Source organism: Pagrus major, chromosome 6, assembly GCF_040436345.1.
Source record: "Pagrus major chromosome 6, Pma_NU_1.0".
Lineage (NCBI taxonomy): Eukaryota > Metazoa > Chordata > Actinopteri > Spariformes > Sparidae > Pagrus > Pagrus major.
This window is the reverse complement of record NC_133220.1, coordinates 8860283-8878164: the sequence shown is the minus strand read 5'-3', so window position 1 is coordinate 8878164 and position 17882 is coordinate 8860283. Positions and strand designations below refer to the sequence as shown.

Below are 17882 nucleotides of genomic sequence, written 5' to 3'. Positions count from 1 at the left end.
AGCCAACCTACAGTAGGTGTGGCGGAGCGAGGCGACACATTTTCTCTGTATTTCAGCAGGTGGAGGCGGTTTAAAATAAACATGTGCTGAAAGAATACGTGACATGAGATGCTGTTTTTAGCCTAAAGCAGATTGAGACAAGCCTACCGGAGGCGTGTCACGTCATGTTAAGTTGACTGACACTATAATTCTACAGCCACCTGTAGCTGTCATTACATTTATGTATTTCTATACTGACTCATTTTTAACTGGAGCAACTCTAACAGTCACAACAGTGCTGTTTGAGTCTGTTTTTCCATAATACTCAGGGATAAGGAGTAAAAATAATCAACGTTCACGGACTCACGTTCGCTGTGTCAAAGGTCAAAGAGATACTGTGATATTCCCACCAGATTCCGCTGGTAGCAAATCACCAGAGCTCGCCTGGCCCATTTCCTGATCTACATAAAAATCGGAGCGCCTTGTGCTTTACTGCTTTGCTCTTTGAACTCACGTGCAGCTGTTCGAAGCTGACTCTACAGAAGTTCCCACCTCGTGTTTGTATTACGCCTCGGAAATGCAAAGGATGACACATAAAAAATATTCATTCACGGCAGCACTAATTGGAAAAACGTTAAAACGAGATATATAAACATGAACGTCTGAGAAAAAAATGCATAATTGATTGCACCGGGCAGCAAATTGCCACTCGCAGTGAGAGAAAACGAGGGGTATTACTCATTTTCAAGAAAAAAACATTATCCTCAGCAAGATTTATGCAGAAGGACTTATCTAATACTACATGTAAGACACTTCATCCACAGATTGCTCTATAAAGTGAAAGGGAAATGAGATACAGCATTAGAGAAACTTTGATTTCTAGGTAAGACTGATCTTAGAAAATGGTCCGGGCCAGAGGACGGATATGAGTGGAAATACCGAGCTAACTGCTCTGGCAGGAGGAAAAAGGCATCAAAAAGCTGCAATTTGATAAAGAATTTCAATCCAGCTTCTGAACACTCTTATCTAGTTCTTAATCTCTTAGAGAAATCTGCGCAGCAAGTCTGTTCCTCTCTAAATGGCATTGTAATACAGACAGTAATACCACCTTGTGCCATCCTATTAGGTTCCTTTGTTTCTTTAGGAGGGTGGTAGAGGTCTGTAAGGGCTGTAAAATGAAATGAATCCAGCTTCACACTTCAAAAAACATAAAACCAAAATCACCAATGGGACTACAGAGAAAAGAAGCCAATCCCTTCTAACCAGTCGAATACAGAAGAACACTATTTGCCCAATTAAACACTATGGGGTTTGGGTTTATTAATTTCTTTCCACCAAGAAGTCATAAATCAGAACTTAACAGTGAACTATACACTATCTCTTGGACAGCAGCAAGTGATCTCAGAGCAGCAACGGTGATTGGTTAGTCTAGATGAAGCTGGACCAATACATCATCTGCCCACACACATTTTTCGGTACACTTTCCTATCAAGACATCAGGTCACCAGCATTGTCAAACCTACGTGCCACATGTTCAATCTCGTGCCAGCAGCACTCTAAAGCTGTGAATGTGTGATGTTGCTGGTGCGGCTTAGACAGCTGTAGAGACCGTAAAGCTTTTATCTTATGTGACATCTCATGTGACACTATGGCAACTGCACTGTACTCCCACACCTGGTTGGTGCTCCCCTGATTTAAAACAATAGTTCCTGTGTGGAAAAGTAAATATGAGGCTACAGCCGGCAGATGGTTAGCTCAGTTTTAGCATAAAGCTTGGAAACAGATCGCCTGGCGCCATCTGAAGGCAACAAAAACTGCCAAGCAGCACCTCTAAAGCTCATTAATTTACATGTTGTATCTTCTTTGTTTTAATTTGTACAAAAACCTAGCGTGGAAAAATGACAAGCTGTAGTTTTATGGGGGATTATGTGCAAGGCTATTGCTTCGCTAGGAGCTGTAGTCTGTAACTTTTCTAAAGTCTTGTTGTCACCTTGAGGCCGTTGGGCAACCAGCCAAAACTTCAGGAAGTTACTGCTCCCAGCCTGGAAATGGTCTGGCATACAAAACTCATGTAAATCCACTGCTTAGCATTTTTTATACTTTTTGTAAGAAATAAGCAAACTATTATCATGCGTTACGGTGAGCTTTAGAGGCACTGGGAGAAGGATTCTGGGTGCCAGGTGCTTCCAGTCTTGGTTGCTAAGCTATGCTAAGCTTCGCTATATACAGTTATGACTGTGGTATAGATCTGCTCATGCAATGTCTAACAATTTCTTTATTTCCAAGAATTTTTTCAACGTTTCTTTGCAATGTTCCCAAAGTTTACAGTACGAGCATGTAACCCCTCATCAGTTCACAAGCCGATGCTGTTCAACTCTCTTGGATAAGACTTGATTTCTAAATGAATATTTCACCTACAGGGCGTGCACTGTGGTGAGATTGCTCCTCATAATGGAGTGTCTGCACTGATGTTCCAAAAGTCAGTCAGATGTAACAGGTGCACTGGGGGCTGAAGACAGCTACATGTTGTCAACATGGACATAAAACTGTGTGAATGCTTCAGAGGAGATGCTTCTACAGTATGTCAAGCAGAACGTCAACATACATACAATGCTAAATAATGCATATCTGCTCTTTTATATTGAATGTCTGGGGAAAGACTTACTCAAAGCCTACTGTGTACACACAGAAGTTATATAAATGTGCATGCGTTAAAACAGTGACTGTGACATGCTTTAAAGCCACACATGGATCCCCAACTGCCAAATCCCACTAGCTGAGGCTAGCTTGTAGGCACAGCTGCATTAAGCAGGGACCGGTTCTGAAGTTTTTAAAAGGGCAACACATCTGGCAGACAGCGGTGGTGTGTGTGGTGCATGAGAGCTGCAAGTTAACAGAGCAGATAAAAGAGTTTTGTTCTAAAATTAGATGCTGTACGTTTCATTTCTCTCTTTTTTTTTTACTGACATGACAGAAACTGTTGGAGGAAATAAAAATGTATGACATTCGAAGATCGAGATGAGACTGGAATCCCTGACCGAGGGCCCTCTCTTAGGGGAACAACATCTATCTTAAGACACTGGTGCACACATTGAAATACAGAGACCTTGATTTTGTTAACACACACACAGGCACACCCCACGGGAAAACTGCATACTGGCGTGGATTGAGTGTGATATCCAGACAACAGCAGACATTCACTCATACACAGAATACCTCTTGGGAGAAAATAAACAGAAAAGGTGATATTCTGAGGTGTATGCACAGCGTGAATCTATTTTGTTACCACAGTTGTGACAAGGAAAGCCAACAACGACAATGCAGCCTGACTGCAAGTCACTACAGCTGACATCCCGCCAATTGATTGGTCAAATTCAGCCTTTCACTGTTTGTCTACATGGCGATCAATCTTAACTCCTGCATGGGAAAATCTCACCGTCGCTCCACGTAATGAAACCAAAGTCATCTAAGCCATTGTGAACACTTCAAATGAGCATGATTGCATTACTGAGGTAGCCCTAAATACTTCACATGAGGCAGGGCTTGAGTGCAGCTCAGCATCATCAGAGCAAAGGCAGACCCAGAGGCATTTTATCACTTAACATTATGTTAAGCTCAGCTGACATAATGATTTCCCATATGGGTCAGCGAAGGTCAGGAACACTTCAAAACAACAAAATCCTCGGCTAACAGCGCAGGTTAACAGGTTAGTTTGTAAGGCATGCTGCTCTGATGTTGTAGCCAGGAGGAGTCAGCTCTCCTCTGAAGTCCTTCAAACACCACAATGTTACCACCGGTGTGTGAGCCTGCAACTCCAGCAGAATGAAAAGGAGCCTTTACTATTTCTGTATTTCTCTGCAAGGGATTTTTTTTTTTTTGCAATGCAGCCCCTCTAATGCGAGCTCCTTCTTGATGTGTGCCACCATGAGGGAAAACAAAATGCATATATGACCAGAGGCACCAGATGTGAGGACAAGTAATACCCACAACAGTGTGCCAGCAGGTCCTTATCTGTTTTGCAAATATTTGAATAATACTGGCTTCCCATAAATTGCAGTAGAGCAGCCACAGTCCCATCACTACCTTAAAAAAAAAGAAGACAATCCTGTAGATGACAGCCTAATAAATCTTTCGGGTATACATATATTAAAATCCGACTCCACTCTCACGGTGAAATGATCACTGTTGTTTTCATCCCCTCTCCAACATCTTAAACGCGTCAACGGGAGGATCGGGGAGAAAAAAAACACGCGACACTGATGCCACCGCTGTGCCGAGCGGATCGCACTGAAAGCAGACTGCATCTGCATGGGAGGCGGGGAGGGATGGAGGGATGGAGGGGGGTGGAAAAAGACGCACTTTAATGTTTTTCGAGGCAACAACTTTAATATCTGTTGAGCCCAGGCCAGGGTGCTGTGTGATGGGCTAAAAAAAGCACGATGACCAACCAGGACGGGAATGTGCGCTCCGGCTTCAGCACGCTTTAGTTGCTCAGAAGTAGGTGCTGTCATGCATACATGCTGGTCGTGATAGTCAATGCAGAGGAATTAAGACTTAATACATAACCAGGCCTCCTGCTTCCCCTCTTTCTCATTTTTTTTTTTTTTTTTGCATTTCCTCTGAGCACCACGCATTGTGCAGCCGGATCTGAATCCCGACCATTATTCATTGATTTCTCTCTTTCACGACTTGATCGCCACGGAAGGAGGTGGAGAGGTGGTGGTGGTGGTGGTGGTGGAAAGTTGGCATGAGGCATGAATAGCACCGATCGCCTCCATCCGGCTGTCCTGTTAATGGCCAGTTAGTATCTCACTGTCACATATGAATCAACTCATTGATTTTGACACTTAGTGCTATTGTTGGACCGCACGCATCGATCCGTGCGTGTGCGGTTCCGACTGCGTGCAGGATAATAAAAAATAAATGAAAAAAAAGAATGAAAAAACAGGAAGGGGGTCAGACTTACCGACGGCTAAATCCAGTAGATCCGCGCACAAGAGCAAGCACAACGAGAAGACGGTCATCTTTCCCTTATTTTGCAATAAATCCCAAACTCCATTTGCGTTTACATGCTCTCCGGGTTTCGGCTGTGTAATCCCCGCCATTCCAGAGGTATGCGATTGAAAGGTGCCCCCAAACTATTCATGATGCAGCTCAAGTCTTAAGTGGAGAAATCGGGAGAAGTTGTCAGTGGATGCAAGCGTTTCAGAGCGGTGGGGACAAAAAATCGAGCATCAGATGTTCCCCAGGAAGAAGAAGAAGGAGAAGAAGAAGAAAAAAAAGAAAAGGCAACACAAAAAAATGACTCACAGGATGCGATTACAGAAGAAGAAGCCGGGGTGTTATTTTTTTTTTCTTTTTGCCTCCCAGTTTAAACAATGGGGAGCTGCGGTGAGCCGCGGAGCAGAGACAGGCTCTGGAAAAACCGGAGGTTTGGATGGAAATGTGTTCCCCCTCTCTCTCTCTCTCTGTGTGTGTGTCTCTCTCTCTCTCTGTGTCTCTCTCTCCTCCCGCCCTCCAGACAGACGCACAGTCATTCCCGATCACTCGCTCTTTTATTTCACACAATTTTCCTTAATCCTACCCTGGATTCAGACCACTCTAATTCTGTCCATTAAGCCGATTTATTTCTGTAGGATTTTTTTTTTTTTTTTTCCTTTAAAGATCCTTATGCTCCGGTAGGCTATATGATCACTACAAGAACATGACTGCATAAATAAAGCATGTCCAGTTTGTCACAGCAATCAGTTATTCAATCACCTGGAAAATGAGCGATGGATGCTTTTCTTCTTTGCTCACCCAGTTTTGTGCATCCAGTGAAAAAAAGAGGCGAACTCTCTGTTCTGCCAAATAAACGGTGCTTCACTTCAGTTCATGTTGCATCCAATCAAGATTCATTCAGCAGGACTTGTACTGAATGTGTCCACAGTTAAAGATAAAGATGTTGAATATACACTTACTCAAAACTAGTTAGGGATATTGGGATATGGGTGCATCTATGTGTGTGTGCATGGATATGCTCCGAGATGTTCCCATACCATTTTTTCTTCCCGATACCGATTCCGATACCTGGGCTTTGGGTATCGACTGATACCGAGTACCGATCTGATACCAGTGGTGTTAAAAAAAGAAGAGGAAGATTTTTTTTTTTCTTTTAACAGCTGTATATACACCACTAACCTTGTCTAGATGTGATATGATTGCTCATTGTTGTTGTTTGGCCTGGCTCAGGGAAAACCTTGCAGAGAATGATTGCCACACAATGACAGTCAGTCATAACCAAAAAATAACAAATAAAGAAATCGAGGAAGAAATAACAATTCCTTTAAAAACTGTTAAAGTGAAGCCACTTTTTGAATAGAACAGTTTAAAACAGTAGTGCAACAGCAACTTAAATAAATCTAGTAATAAGTAATTCCCCTTAAAACTTACTCACGGGACTCGTTTGCTCGCAGCACCGCACTTTGAAGGGCAGATGTTGGCGGTGATAGTGTGTCCACCCGGTGTGCAGACTCAGCAAAGACACGGTGCCCACGTTGGAGGTCCAAATGTCAGTCGTAAAGGAGTGCTCTTCCGCGTGATGCGCCTTCAAATGCTTTATAAGGTTGCTGGTGTTGAAATTGGCAACACTCGTGCCATCCCACGAAATTACAGCCTTGCTTGTCGCCGTTTTAATACTTATCCAGAGTGAAATATTGCCGCAACGTCCTGCGCGGCATTTCCGATACTGGTATCGGAAATGGAATCGGAACACCTCTACTCTTTGGGGACCAAAAATACTCACAAAACACAAAATCATAATTGAGATATGTCACAGAATAAACAGTCAAGTGACACACTAAAATATCCCAGTATCATTAACTAAATCTGAGTAGTGTATTTTGTAGGCTGCAGACTTATTTGTACTTCATGAGCAGCTGTGTAATGGACCTGGTCATGCAGGTTAAAGTCACTCTTCTGGTTCAAATTGGCAGCAATCATTTGTCTCAATAATGATCATCCATCATGCACCCAGGCGTGTGTGGATTCAAGTGTCAGGGAGGATTTTGCCTGAGATGAAATGACCATTTTTACTTGGATGTTACAGTGCATGCATGTGTTACCAATGGCAGCAGCACTACTCTTTCATACTGTAATGTCACTCAACTTTAAAAGCCAGCTTGAAAATGTCACTTTGATTAAAATTGTGCCTCATGTGTACTTTTTGATATAACAATGACATTTTCTAGAAGCTCCAATTAGCATCCCTGCTGTCCTTAAAAAACTGTTTTACATCGGTCACATTTGCGTAATAATACACTTATCAGGACTTAGCAATTTGTGAATTTTGGGTTAAAACATTTAACCATTGTGAAGAAATAACAATGTGTTATGTACTGTGTTGCAGAGATGCCTGCTGAAGTTAGTCTTCATCTTGTGTCTTATAACATCACCAGTAAAAGGGTGACAGTCCTATAGCTAATATAGTTAATTTACGCTTCCAGAATCACTAAAGATTATCTTGCTGAACAAAACATGTAAGTATAATGAACTTGAGATTGCCACAGAGATTATTTTCTGGAGATAAATCCAATTCAAAACTGCCATAGGCTTTTTGTCGAGGCAACCAGGGCAAAGCTAACTTCTGAGTTAGCCTACAAAAATACATTGTCCCTTCACCACCCTACAACATTACTCATCACCCAACTACAATGCAGTACTGAGTTCCCTCCCCAGACAGCTTAACAACCATTTACACCTGGGCTCACCTAGCCCTAGCAACCCACATGAAGGCCGGTTGAGTCAATGACCCACAAGTGGCCCTCAGGACTGAAAACTCAGAGTTCACATGTGTCCTTAATGACTCTGTAAGGACACTCCCACACAGTTTAAAAGCCCGCAACTCCCCTCCAGTTAGTCAGAACTGAAGAAGCCTCTTGGATGAGAGGTGAAACGTCTTCACGAAACTGAAACATGTCCAGTTAATTACGATACAGCACCTAGAATTGTTTATTTCTGTTGTACTAACAAAAACATGAACAAACAAACAACAGCCTTAACTGTAACTTATCTGACGTCTCTACTGTGCTTTTTTAATGCATTAACTATGTTGATTTGCTAGGGTCTCTGATTTCAAGAACAAGCATTTTAGATGAATTATATTTGTACACTTTTGAAATAGCAATATGAAAAATTGTAGTATGTAGTTGCAAGGTTTTCTACCTGGCAGCTGTTGTAAACAGACATTGTGATCTGGTCAATATTTCTGGAGCTGCCATTGAAATCTGGCCATATTCTACAAATAACACTTTTAAATCAAATATTGGGGAGATGAATTTTGTATTTTTTGTCATCTTGGCCATCTCCATCTCTGAAGAAGAGTTTGAGAGCGACGGGGCAACAACTACTGCCAAGACTTCCCAAACTTTGACAGGTGCCTCGGGCTATGTCATTCTAATCAGCATCACCTCAGCAAGGTTAGCCCTGGTTTGCTACTCTCTTTTGCTCTGAAATGATGTTTGCAGCACTATAAGCCTTTTGTGAAATGGTCCTCCGGGTTCTCTTTCAAACTCCATTCAACAAGTTATTCAGGAAGACAGCCACAGGCATGCCAAATCCATTCCCCCCCCAAAATATGAATTCAGGTGAATAAAGCCATTGGTTTCCCATTTTCAGCAAAGCCGACTCAATATATCAAGGCCGTAAACTTGTATTGATCGGAGAAGCAATGACCCGAAGACTTTTACCTTTGCAGGGACCCCAGGAAAGAGGCTTTCTGACAGGTAGCGATTTGGCGACCCATACATTCGACTCATTATTAGAACCTTGTCATGCAGTGCAGCAACATCGAACTGAATAATGAGATGAGCGAGCTGCTCCACAAAAGACAACAGCGTGAAAAGGAAAAGGTGTCACAAATAAATAAACGCATAAGAACATGCAAATGCAGTGCCGGAGACTCTTCCACACGCCCTCCCCCCTCACAGCTGACTGGGAGGAGAGGATTCTTCCTTGGTCAATGCCTGCGGTACTAATGCACAATCACACATCTCTAGAGGGCAGTGTCAACAACAATTTATTGGGGTAACGTAGCTGAACGTGTTGCTGTCCATATGGCATCCAACCCACTAACAAAGAGGGGTCCTTCAGTCTTGTGAGAGGCCACATACCGTTTTCATGTGCTTACTTTTCTCTTTGTACCATAGGCACAAATCAATAAGCCTTAAAGTGTGTTTTAGCTTTTTATTCAAGATCTGAGCAATTGCGCAGACAAAGAAACCTGACAAGCGGATAGAACTGACTCCATCTTGGTGAGGATTACTCTGCCTCCTCTCATTCCTCTTGTCTTTCCAGCGATCATTAAGTACCTGTCCCTTTGAATTATTTGTTGTGATGCCTGCGCCGTTCCCACTAATCCATTAACTATTTTTGTGAGTGTTGCTTCCGGCCACTCTGCTATCAGAGATACATTTTGGTGAGTCACTAACTCGTGGCTACTGGGTGGACACAGTTCTTTTTTTCTAATCCTGTGGTTGTGCGCACATTAGTTTGCTTTGCAGCACCTTGTCTAATTGCATGTTTTTTATGTAAATAGAGTTCAAATGAAGGTCAGCACACCCGATGAAACAGTCAAGTACTAAACGTGGAGGCGAGAACTGTTGGGTATGTTTAACTCAGTGACATGGAATAAATATGTATGGTCTTGTGCTTGGAGCATTATACAGTAAGACTAATTTGCGATCCCTTAATATAACATTTTCACATTAAAGTAGCCAAATCAGCATTTTCATTTGGTATCTTTCTACAAATTAAATCAAAACTGCTGTGTTGTAAAGTGCATCCTTTGTGTTTAAAGGATCATGGGAATCATGTCTCCTCTGGGCAGCTGTGGCTCAGGAGGCAGAGCCGGTTGTCCACTGATCACAGGGTTGGTGGTTCAATCTCTTCATGTCCATATGTCAGAGTGTCCTTGTGCAAGAACCCCAAATTGCTCCCAATGGACAGACTAGCCCCTTGCATGGTAGTGCGCTGTCAATGTGAATGTGTGTTTGAGAAAGGTGAATGAGAGGCAACATAAAGCAGTATGGATAAAAGCGCTGTATAAATGCAGCCATTTTTTTTTTGTACCATTCCTCTAAGGAACTCTTGAAATCTTGTGTTTGAGAGATCTGGTAAGATTTGTAGTCGGTGCTGTCACGTCCTCGAAAAGTCATCGAGTTTTCAGCTAATTTCTCACTGTAGACGTTTTTCTCCAACACTTCACAACTTACAATAGCCTATTTGTTGTGAGGAAAAAACAAAAAAAAATACTTTTAATTTGTAATGGTGTGAAATAAAGAAAAGCAAGAAAATACACCGTTTGAGAGGTTTAAAGGTGCACTGTGTACGTTTGGGGAGAAGAAAAAGATGTCTTTCCAGATTTACACCACCATGTACCATGATGCCATTGCTGAAGTAAACCCTAAATTCTATTTCATGCTTGGTATTGAGGTAATCCAAAAGTAACAGGAAGTAATCAAGTTACATTACTTTAATATTGGGTTACTTGGATTACATTACTGACTACATTTTTTAACAGGCAATTAGTAACTGTATCAGAATATATCTTTATATGCAGCAAATACTCTATAGCAGCCAATCAGGCTGAGCTCCTGCCTTAATATCTGTCTTTCTTTTTTTGCTCCATTTGTAAAAAGTTACTTGTTGTTGTTGTGTTTGTGATCAGTTTGTTGTTTGGTGATGTTGTCCACCATTTGGCATTACCAACACAATCCCAGATGGCTTCTAAAAAAAAAGGCCTAGCACTGTGCTGACATTAAAATACTTTTATTGTGAATAACATTGTGCTCAAAACATTGTTGTGTAAACAATGACCTAACAGATTGACAATAATACTGAAGTTACCTAACTGAACAGAGGAGAACAGAAAATAATGACATTCTGGTGATGCCATTTAAATGATGAATGATAAACTTGAAAGTATTATCTACAAGGAATTGCAGCAAACTGGAGATTCAGGTGCACATGTGCTGCCACAAACCTAGTATAGTAACTACATATATGCCCTGAGGCTGTATGCGACATATGGTGGCTATGCAACACTAGTTTTGTAATGTTTTCCGACTATTTTTTAATTTGCATCAATATGACTAATCAATCAAAAAAGCGCATTTTCTGACGAAACACAATAAAAGGCGATTGTAACTTTCAGAAAAAGAAAACTTGATATGAGGGCATTATACTTATGTACAAAATGGGTATTAAAATAGTTGAGGACAGACTTTCTCATGCGCCATGTTGTAAGAATTGTAAGCAGCTCAATGTTTTCCCTTCAACACACCTGTCCCCCCCACCCCCGCTGGACAGAAACAGGCAGGAGCATCTGTCAGTAATCGTGGAAGCCTGTGATTGCACAATAACATTGTGGTATGCTGAATTGACCCAGCTGATGTCACTGATAGCATGACAGGCCAGATGTCATGTCCGGGGAAGCCACTCTGTGTTTTAGCCAGGATGGTGAATTTGGGTTTGTCCCCTTAATACTGCAAACTGTCCAGAGTGCACGGGTTCAGTCCAGTCCGGGCCTTTTATACCAAAGAATGCAGGTGCTCTTATTGAGTTAGGACGGTGATTCAAGGAGAGCACCTGATGCCTCTTTACAGCCCAATGCCCCTTTCACAATAACGATTGAATTTAAAAAAAAAATATCTGACTGGTGAAAAAGCTTCACCAAGTCCCTTTATTTATTTCCTGTATCCCTCTCTCATGCAATATTTTGAATTTGTTGACCGAATTAACTACAGGTTAAAAAACAACATCAGTTTTTAAAATAGCAAATCACTTAAGTTCAGTAAAGATCGCATCCTTCATCGTTAAAAGTGGGAGTCCTGACTGATCAACCTTTGTGTGCGCCCAAGACAGATCCTGCATCCTTGGCAGTCCCAGGATCACCACCTTGGACAGCGGTCGTTCAACACTCTGGTCCACAAAGTCCTGAATGATTCACCTCAGCTGTTCAGGAAGCAGGAGAATGCTTGGTGCAAAATAACATTGGCTCAGCTGGTATGAAAGTTAGAAACTGTCAATACATCAGTATTGACAATTTCTAACTTTCATACCAGCTGAGCCAATGTTATTTTGGATCAACAAAGTTTGCTTTATTGAGCCAATGTTATTTTGGATCAGTAAAGTTTGCTTTATTAAACCAAACTTGGTGATCCCGAGACCTATAGACTGATACCACCTGAACCCCTGTCCATCTTTTGATTAAAGAATAAAAATTGCTAGGAAAGAACAAATCCATACCAGCTTTAAAACTAAAAGCACCTATGTTAAAACTTATATGAAATACAATTAAGTGTGGAACTCCCTTGCACTTTATTGCTGGCTTTAGAAACGTGCAGTAAAATCAATTCTGAAACTCACAGATAACCAGTGAATGGCGGCAAGAATCGGTGTGATGTGGTCACGTAGTGTCTCTTTGATCTCTTAGTATGTGTTAAAAGCTTGGCTAAAGCGTTTTGTGTAAATTGCATTCTTTGGATGATTCACCTGATTAATGTCTGTAAAGTGCGATGCAGTAGTCAAGTCTGACTGAGATAAAAGCTAGGAGGACCTTTTTCTTGATCTGTAGATGAAAGGACTGACCTGATCTTGTTAAATGTTTCAGTTGGACAAAGCCGGACAGGGGCATTTTAGTCACCAGAGCATCAAAAGATAACTGAATCAGAAAGTACACTCTGCGTCTTTTTCTACCCAGACTAGACGAGAGATTGTCAATGCTGCTTGTGCTGCTCTGATTTAGAGTCTTCTGCAGAAACATTTGGATATCTGATTCATTTCACTGAGGAAAAAGTTGGTGTCTGGCACATGTGGGACATACAGTCGCATATCAATCATGTACCAACGGACATTTGTTCTATTATGCTTGGAGATGCCGCTGCCTCTCGTGTTCTTCTCTTTTGTGGGGTCCCCCAGGGGTCTTTTCTGGGTCCCCTTTAATTCACTATGTACTTGTGGAGCATTCATGCCTTTAGTACATATAACTTATGAACAATGGCTAGAATTTCTCCCCTGTTTCTCCTGAGGGCACAGCGCCTTTGGCAAATGAGGCATGCAATGTAAAACACTGCTAAAATAATGTTATAATAAAATGTTTAACAGCATTAGTAAGACTAGCTGATGAACAGCCCGAATACATTATCAACCTGATTCTCTAAACCCTTAAAAATGTCTCCCCGAGGAGAAATACGTGTCATTTACAACATTCGTAGGTCTAATCTTGTTGTGTGGAACAGTACACAAGGCTTAAATGGATCATCAGTGGAGCCATCAAGCAAAATGACACAAATTAATTGGCTAAATTGAGTTGTGTACACAAACCAGCGGTGTGACCTTTTACGTTTGTTTCTCGGTCAGACACCTGCAAACAGCAATTGTGGAATCACATGGGAATTCATGCGAGAACTGTCTCTAAAGCTGACTTCTAAGCATTAAGAACAGCTGCCAAGAGAGTATTTTTTAGAACCCTCTGCATTTTGTGCAAGGGATGTCAGATTGCAAACAAGAACAGATCTTGTCTACCTTAGGCTGAATAGACCCTGAGGTTCAGGCTGACTAATACCACAGTGTGTTGCCGTTTTTATACTGCAGTCGTATCAACTAAGAGCACAGATGTGTTCATCTTAGACACTTAGAAATCAATTGTAGCATTAAGAGAACACTGAATCATTCTTTATTCCGAGTAATGTCCCTAAAATGAGTTGCTATTCAAGAACGGAGAAGCATCTTGCTGTCCTAATCTGCCGGTGACAATACCTGCATCTTCCAGCAGAATCAGCCATCATTGTGAACTGTCACTGTGCATACTCTTAATACCACCTGCCAAAGAATCTCACATGTGCTGCAGTGATTTGAGAAAATTATGTTGCAGAGTGCCAGACATTAGGAAGCTCCCAATTCACTAAGTTCTTACCAACACAAAACTATTACCTGATCACAATAAGGACTTTTTCAAGTAAATATCATGTGAATACCAGGAGACGTGCAACCAGACTAGTGTTAGATAGTTTCTTTTTACCCATTGAACATGGATTGTAAATAGCAATACATTCGTTTTTTCTGATTTTCATTTTGGTTGATAGAAGGAATGGTATGCATTCAAACATAAGTTCATTGATGTCAGTCTTGGATGCAGGCTCTCTCTTACTGCCTGCATCCAGCTCACTGATAACAGCCAACCGGAGCTGATGATGCTGGACACACCTCAAAAAACTACATCAGAGGGTCAGCCACACACAGCCCAATGACATCCAACGGCTGACTGTCAGCTCGGTGTGTAAGGGCCCTGCCAGCTTAGTTCTAGTGCATCTGTGATACATTCTCTCACAGGGTGTCTAAGTCGTTAAGTGGGGAAGGGATCCCTTTAAGGACACCGTGCCTATAGATCAACATCAGAAATCACAGCTCACAATGCTCGTCTCTTTCAATAGTCTCAATGTATTACTCAAATTATTACTTAGGGGGAATTACTATCTAAATGTGTGGCGATGGAATTGCCTCTCATCATCTGAAACCTTGATCTGAATATACACTTGTCTTGTCATCAGTGTAAATGCCCTGCCAGCTATTAAACACCTTTCAATTTTGACCAATTTAATTGCTAAGGTACAGTAGGATTGATTTTAATTATATCCATTACTCAATCCAAAGGGCTCTCATGTTTAGAGTCTTATGCGAGGAATATTTAATAAGACAATCACATCGGGAAACGCTTTCACACTTTCATTAGCGAAATGGGACAGGCCGAGCACTGTGAAGTACCGAGGAAGAAAGATTAAGATCACTATTGCTTTCCTAACCATTACCAAAAATGGGAGTCACTCTGTTTGATCATTTTGCTTGCAAGCATTCAAAGCATTAACTCGTGACAACATGGGCAGAGATTAAATATTGAGCCGGCAATTTGAGTTTACTTTAAATGGCCCACAATTGTGTTGATGAAGGTTCTCAGTCATCCAGGTCATGATAATTCTAAGTGCTGCATTGTAATTAACTGGAGTTGTTTCAGTTTGTTGAAGATGTTTCACCTCTCATCCAAGAGGCTTCTTCAGTTCTGACTAACTGGAGGGGAGTTGCAGGCTCTTAAACTCTGTATGGGAGTGTCCTTACAGAGTCGTTAAGGACATGTGTGAGCTCTGAGTTTCAGAGTTGTTGCTTGTGGGTTGTTGACCCAACCGGCCTTCATGTGGGTTGCTAGGGCTAGGTGAGCCCAGGTGTGAATGGTTGTTAAGCTGTCTGGGGAGGGAACTCAGTACTGCATTGTAGGTGCTTGATAAGTAATGTCGTAGGCCACCTCCTCTGTTCAATGACGGTCGTTCTAGTCCGACATAAATTAATTATTGTACTCCTCTTTCGAACCATCTGTCTTCTCTGGTCAAGATGTTTACATTGTTGTCCTCAAAGGAATGATTTTTCTCCTTCAGATGTAAGTGGGCAGCAGAGTCTTGACCTGAGGACCTGCACAGATTTCTACACCGGGGAGACAAAACAACCCCTCCATTAACAAATGGCACAACACAGGAGGGCTAACCCTCCAGTTAGTTAGAACTGAAGAGGCCTCTTCAATGAGAGATGAAACGTCTTAAAGAAACTGAAACACGTCCAGTTGCCTATGATATACTGTAGCACTTAGAAGGCCCACAGTTGTGTTTGTCTAAACACAATGCTGAGCCAATACAGATGTTTGAACAGATGTTATCTCTCGAACTGAGATTTGCTGTACACAGCAACATTTGCTGTACAGTTATCTTACTACATATTTAATAATAATAACACAATTAACTTATATAGCACTTTTGCAAGATGCTTCACAAAAGAAACCAAAAACAAAATGAAATCACATAAAGGGACATATCATATTATCATATTAAGAAGCTTGATGCAGATTTAACATGTTTCCAGATGTGACAGCACATTTGTGCCAGTTTCCTAAACACTGTTTTAACAAAGCTGTATTTTGAGATCAACCAATTGATCAGATTAAAATCATTTTAATTGTTAAAATACCCCCTGCTGCTGTCACTTCATGAATTATTTAAAGTTAAACATGTTTATATAATAAATGTATTACGGAATCCGCTTTCAAAGAAATTAATACCGAACTCTGTATGAAAACACGGATAAAAGGCCAGGCTCAAGGCAAGGATTTTTTTTTTTTTTTTTTTTTTACATTGCAGTTTTTCTATGTCATTTTCTCCCTCAAACTTCTCAGACCCACAGCTTTGAGGCTCTTACATGTTGCAAATGCTCATTTTCAAAGAGATTACAACACATATCTGTCAGAAGCAGAATTGCATGGATATTATGCATGGGGACGACTCAGAAGTCTGCCAGTGGGGAACACATTGCAGTGTGCCTGAACCATCACCAGAGATTACGGGTGACTTCTTAAAATGGGACAAGACCAGGCTCGCGGGGTTGACCAGGTTGGAACCAGCTGTAGACGTGCTTTAGCTGCACAATTACGCTTTATTTGCAGCACACGTAGATATGGAGGAATAAAACATCTATGTCAGCTACAAGTGTTTCCTGAAGCCATTGGCCTCATATGACTCACTGAAAAGACTTGATACCCTGTGGTGGCTTTGCAGAATCCTTTAGGCCATTAATACAGTAATGACACAAATACACTCACAGCCACACACAAATCAAGCGAGAGGGGTCATTTATGGCTTTATTATACACTTTTTCAAACACAGTAAAGAAAACGTAGGTACTTAAAGATGACATATTATGAAAAGCTCACCTTTACAGTGCTTGTTCACATACATTTGGGTATCTGGAGTGCATAAAAACCTACAAACTGTGAAATAAGACAACCCAGTCTTTTTTTACGGGCTGCATATAGGTCAGTAAAAATTGGATTCCACAAGCCATTCAGATTTTGGCGTCCATCCTATGTAAAGTGGGGTCTCATTTGATTTATGACGCCCCCAATCTGAGTATCTCCACCCATGGCTGGAGAACTAGCACTCACATTATGTTGAAGGTAACAGGGCCCCAGCCTCAGACGACATCAAGTTGAGCGGATTTCATTATTTTTGATGGAAACATCGCGATAACAACTTGAAAACTTTTGTGTGTGTGCAAACTATCTTACTTCAGAGGGCTCAAGCAGCACAAAGCTGAGAGCTAAACACTCTGAGGATGTCAAGACTCAGTGGATTATCTTTATTCATCGAAATGCGATAGAAATGTCTTTGTGTGTGTATTTTACTACCAGACTACTTCAATACCTACATAATTTCAAGGATATGTGCATTTTACCACAGACTGCATTATCAACAGGGGCCAGTGAGCTCAATCAATATCTGCCCTCTGTGACCCGACTTCAAACTCAAAGCCTGTAAATTTTGCCATGTTTTGTGTTGTATTACTGTATATTTGCAGGTCAGCCTGTTGAATTAGTTAGCATGTTGCTTGGCTAATGTGGCTACTCGCAGTGGAGAGAGTGGAGAACATCAAGTTCCTCGGAGTGCAGATCTCACAGGACCTAAGCTGGAATAAGAACACCTCAGGGATCACAAAACGGGCCCAGCAGAGACTGTACTTCCTGAGGAAGCTGAAACAAGCCTCTCTCCCCATCAGCATCCTCAGGACCTTCCATAGTGGTGTGGTGGAGAGCGTTCTGATATATTGTATCTCGACATGGTACTCCAGCTGCAGTATGTCAGACAAAAAAGCCCTGCAGAGAATAGTTAGAGGAGCTGAGAGGGTCATCGGAGTTTCCCTCACCTCTGTCCAAGAACTCTTCCTAAGCTGCTGCAGGAGCAGGGCACTGAACATCGTCAGGGACCCTCCCACCCTCTCCACACATTCTTTGAACTGCTCCCATCAGGAAAACGGTTCCAGAGACAAACAGG

At 41.6% G+C, this 17882-nt stretch overlaps 1 protein-coding gene across 1 annotated transcript in view; it reads right to left on the bottom strand.

Annotated features, from left to right (window-relative positions):
* Window positions 1-5084, bottom strand: part of igsf21a (immunoglobin superfamily, member 21a) — a 188659-nt gene extending 183575 nt beyond the window's left edge. The window contains exon 1 of the mRNA XM_073469140.1: window positions 4946-5084. Coding sequence (XP_073325241.1) covers window positions 4946-5084 — 139 coding nt within the window. The remainder of the gene's footprint in view (window positions 1-4945) is intronic.
* Between the last annotated feature and the right edge of the window lie 12798 nt (window positions 5085-17882).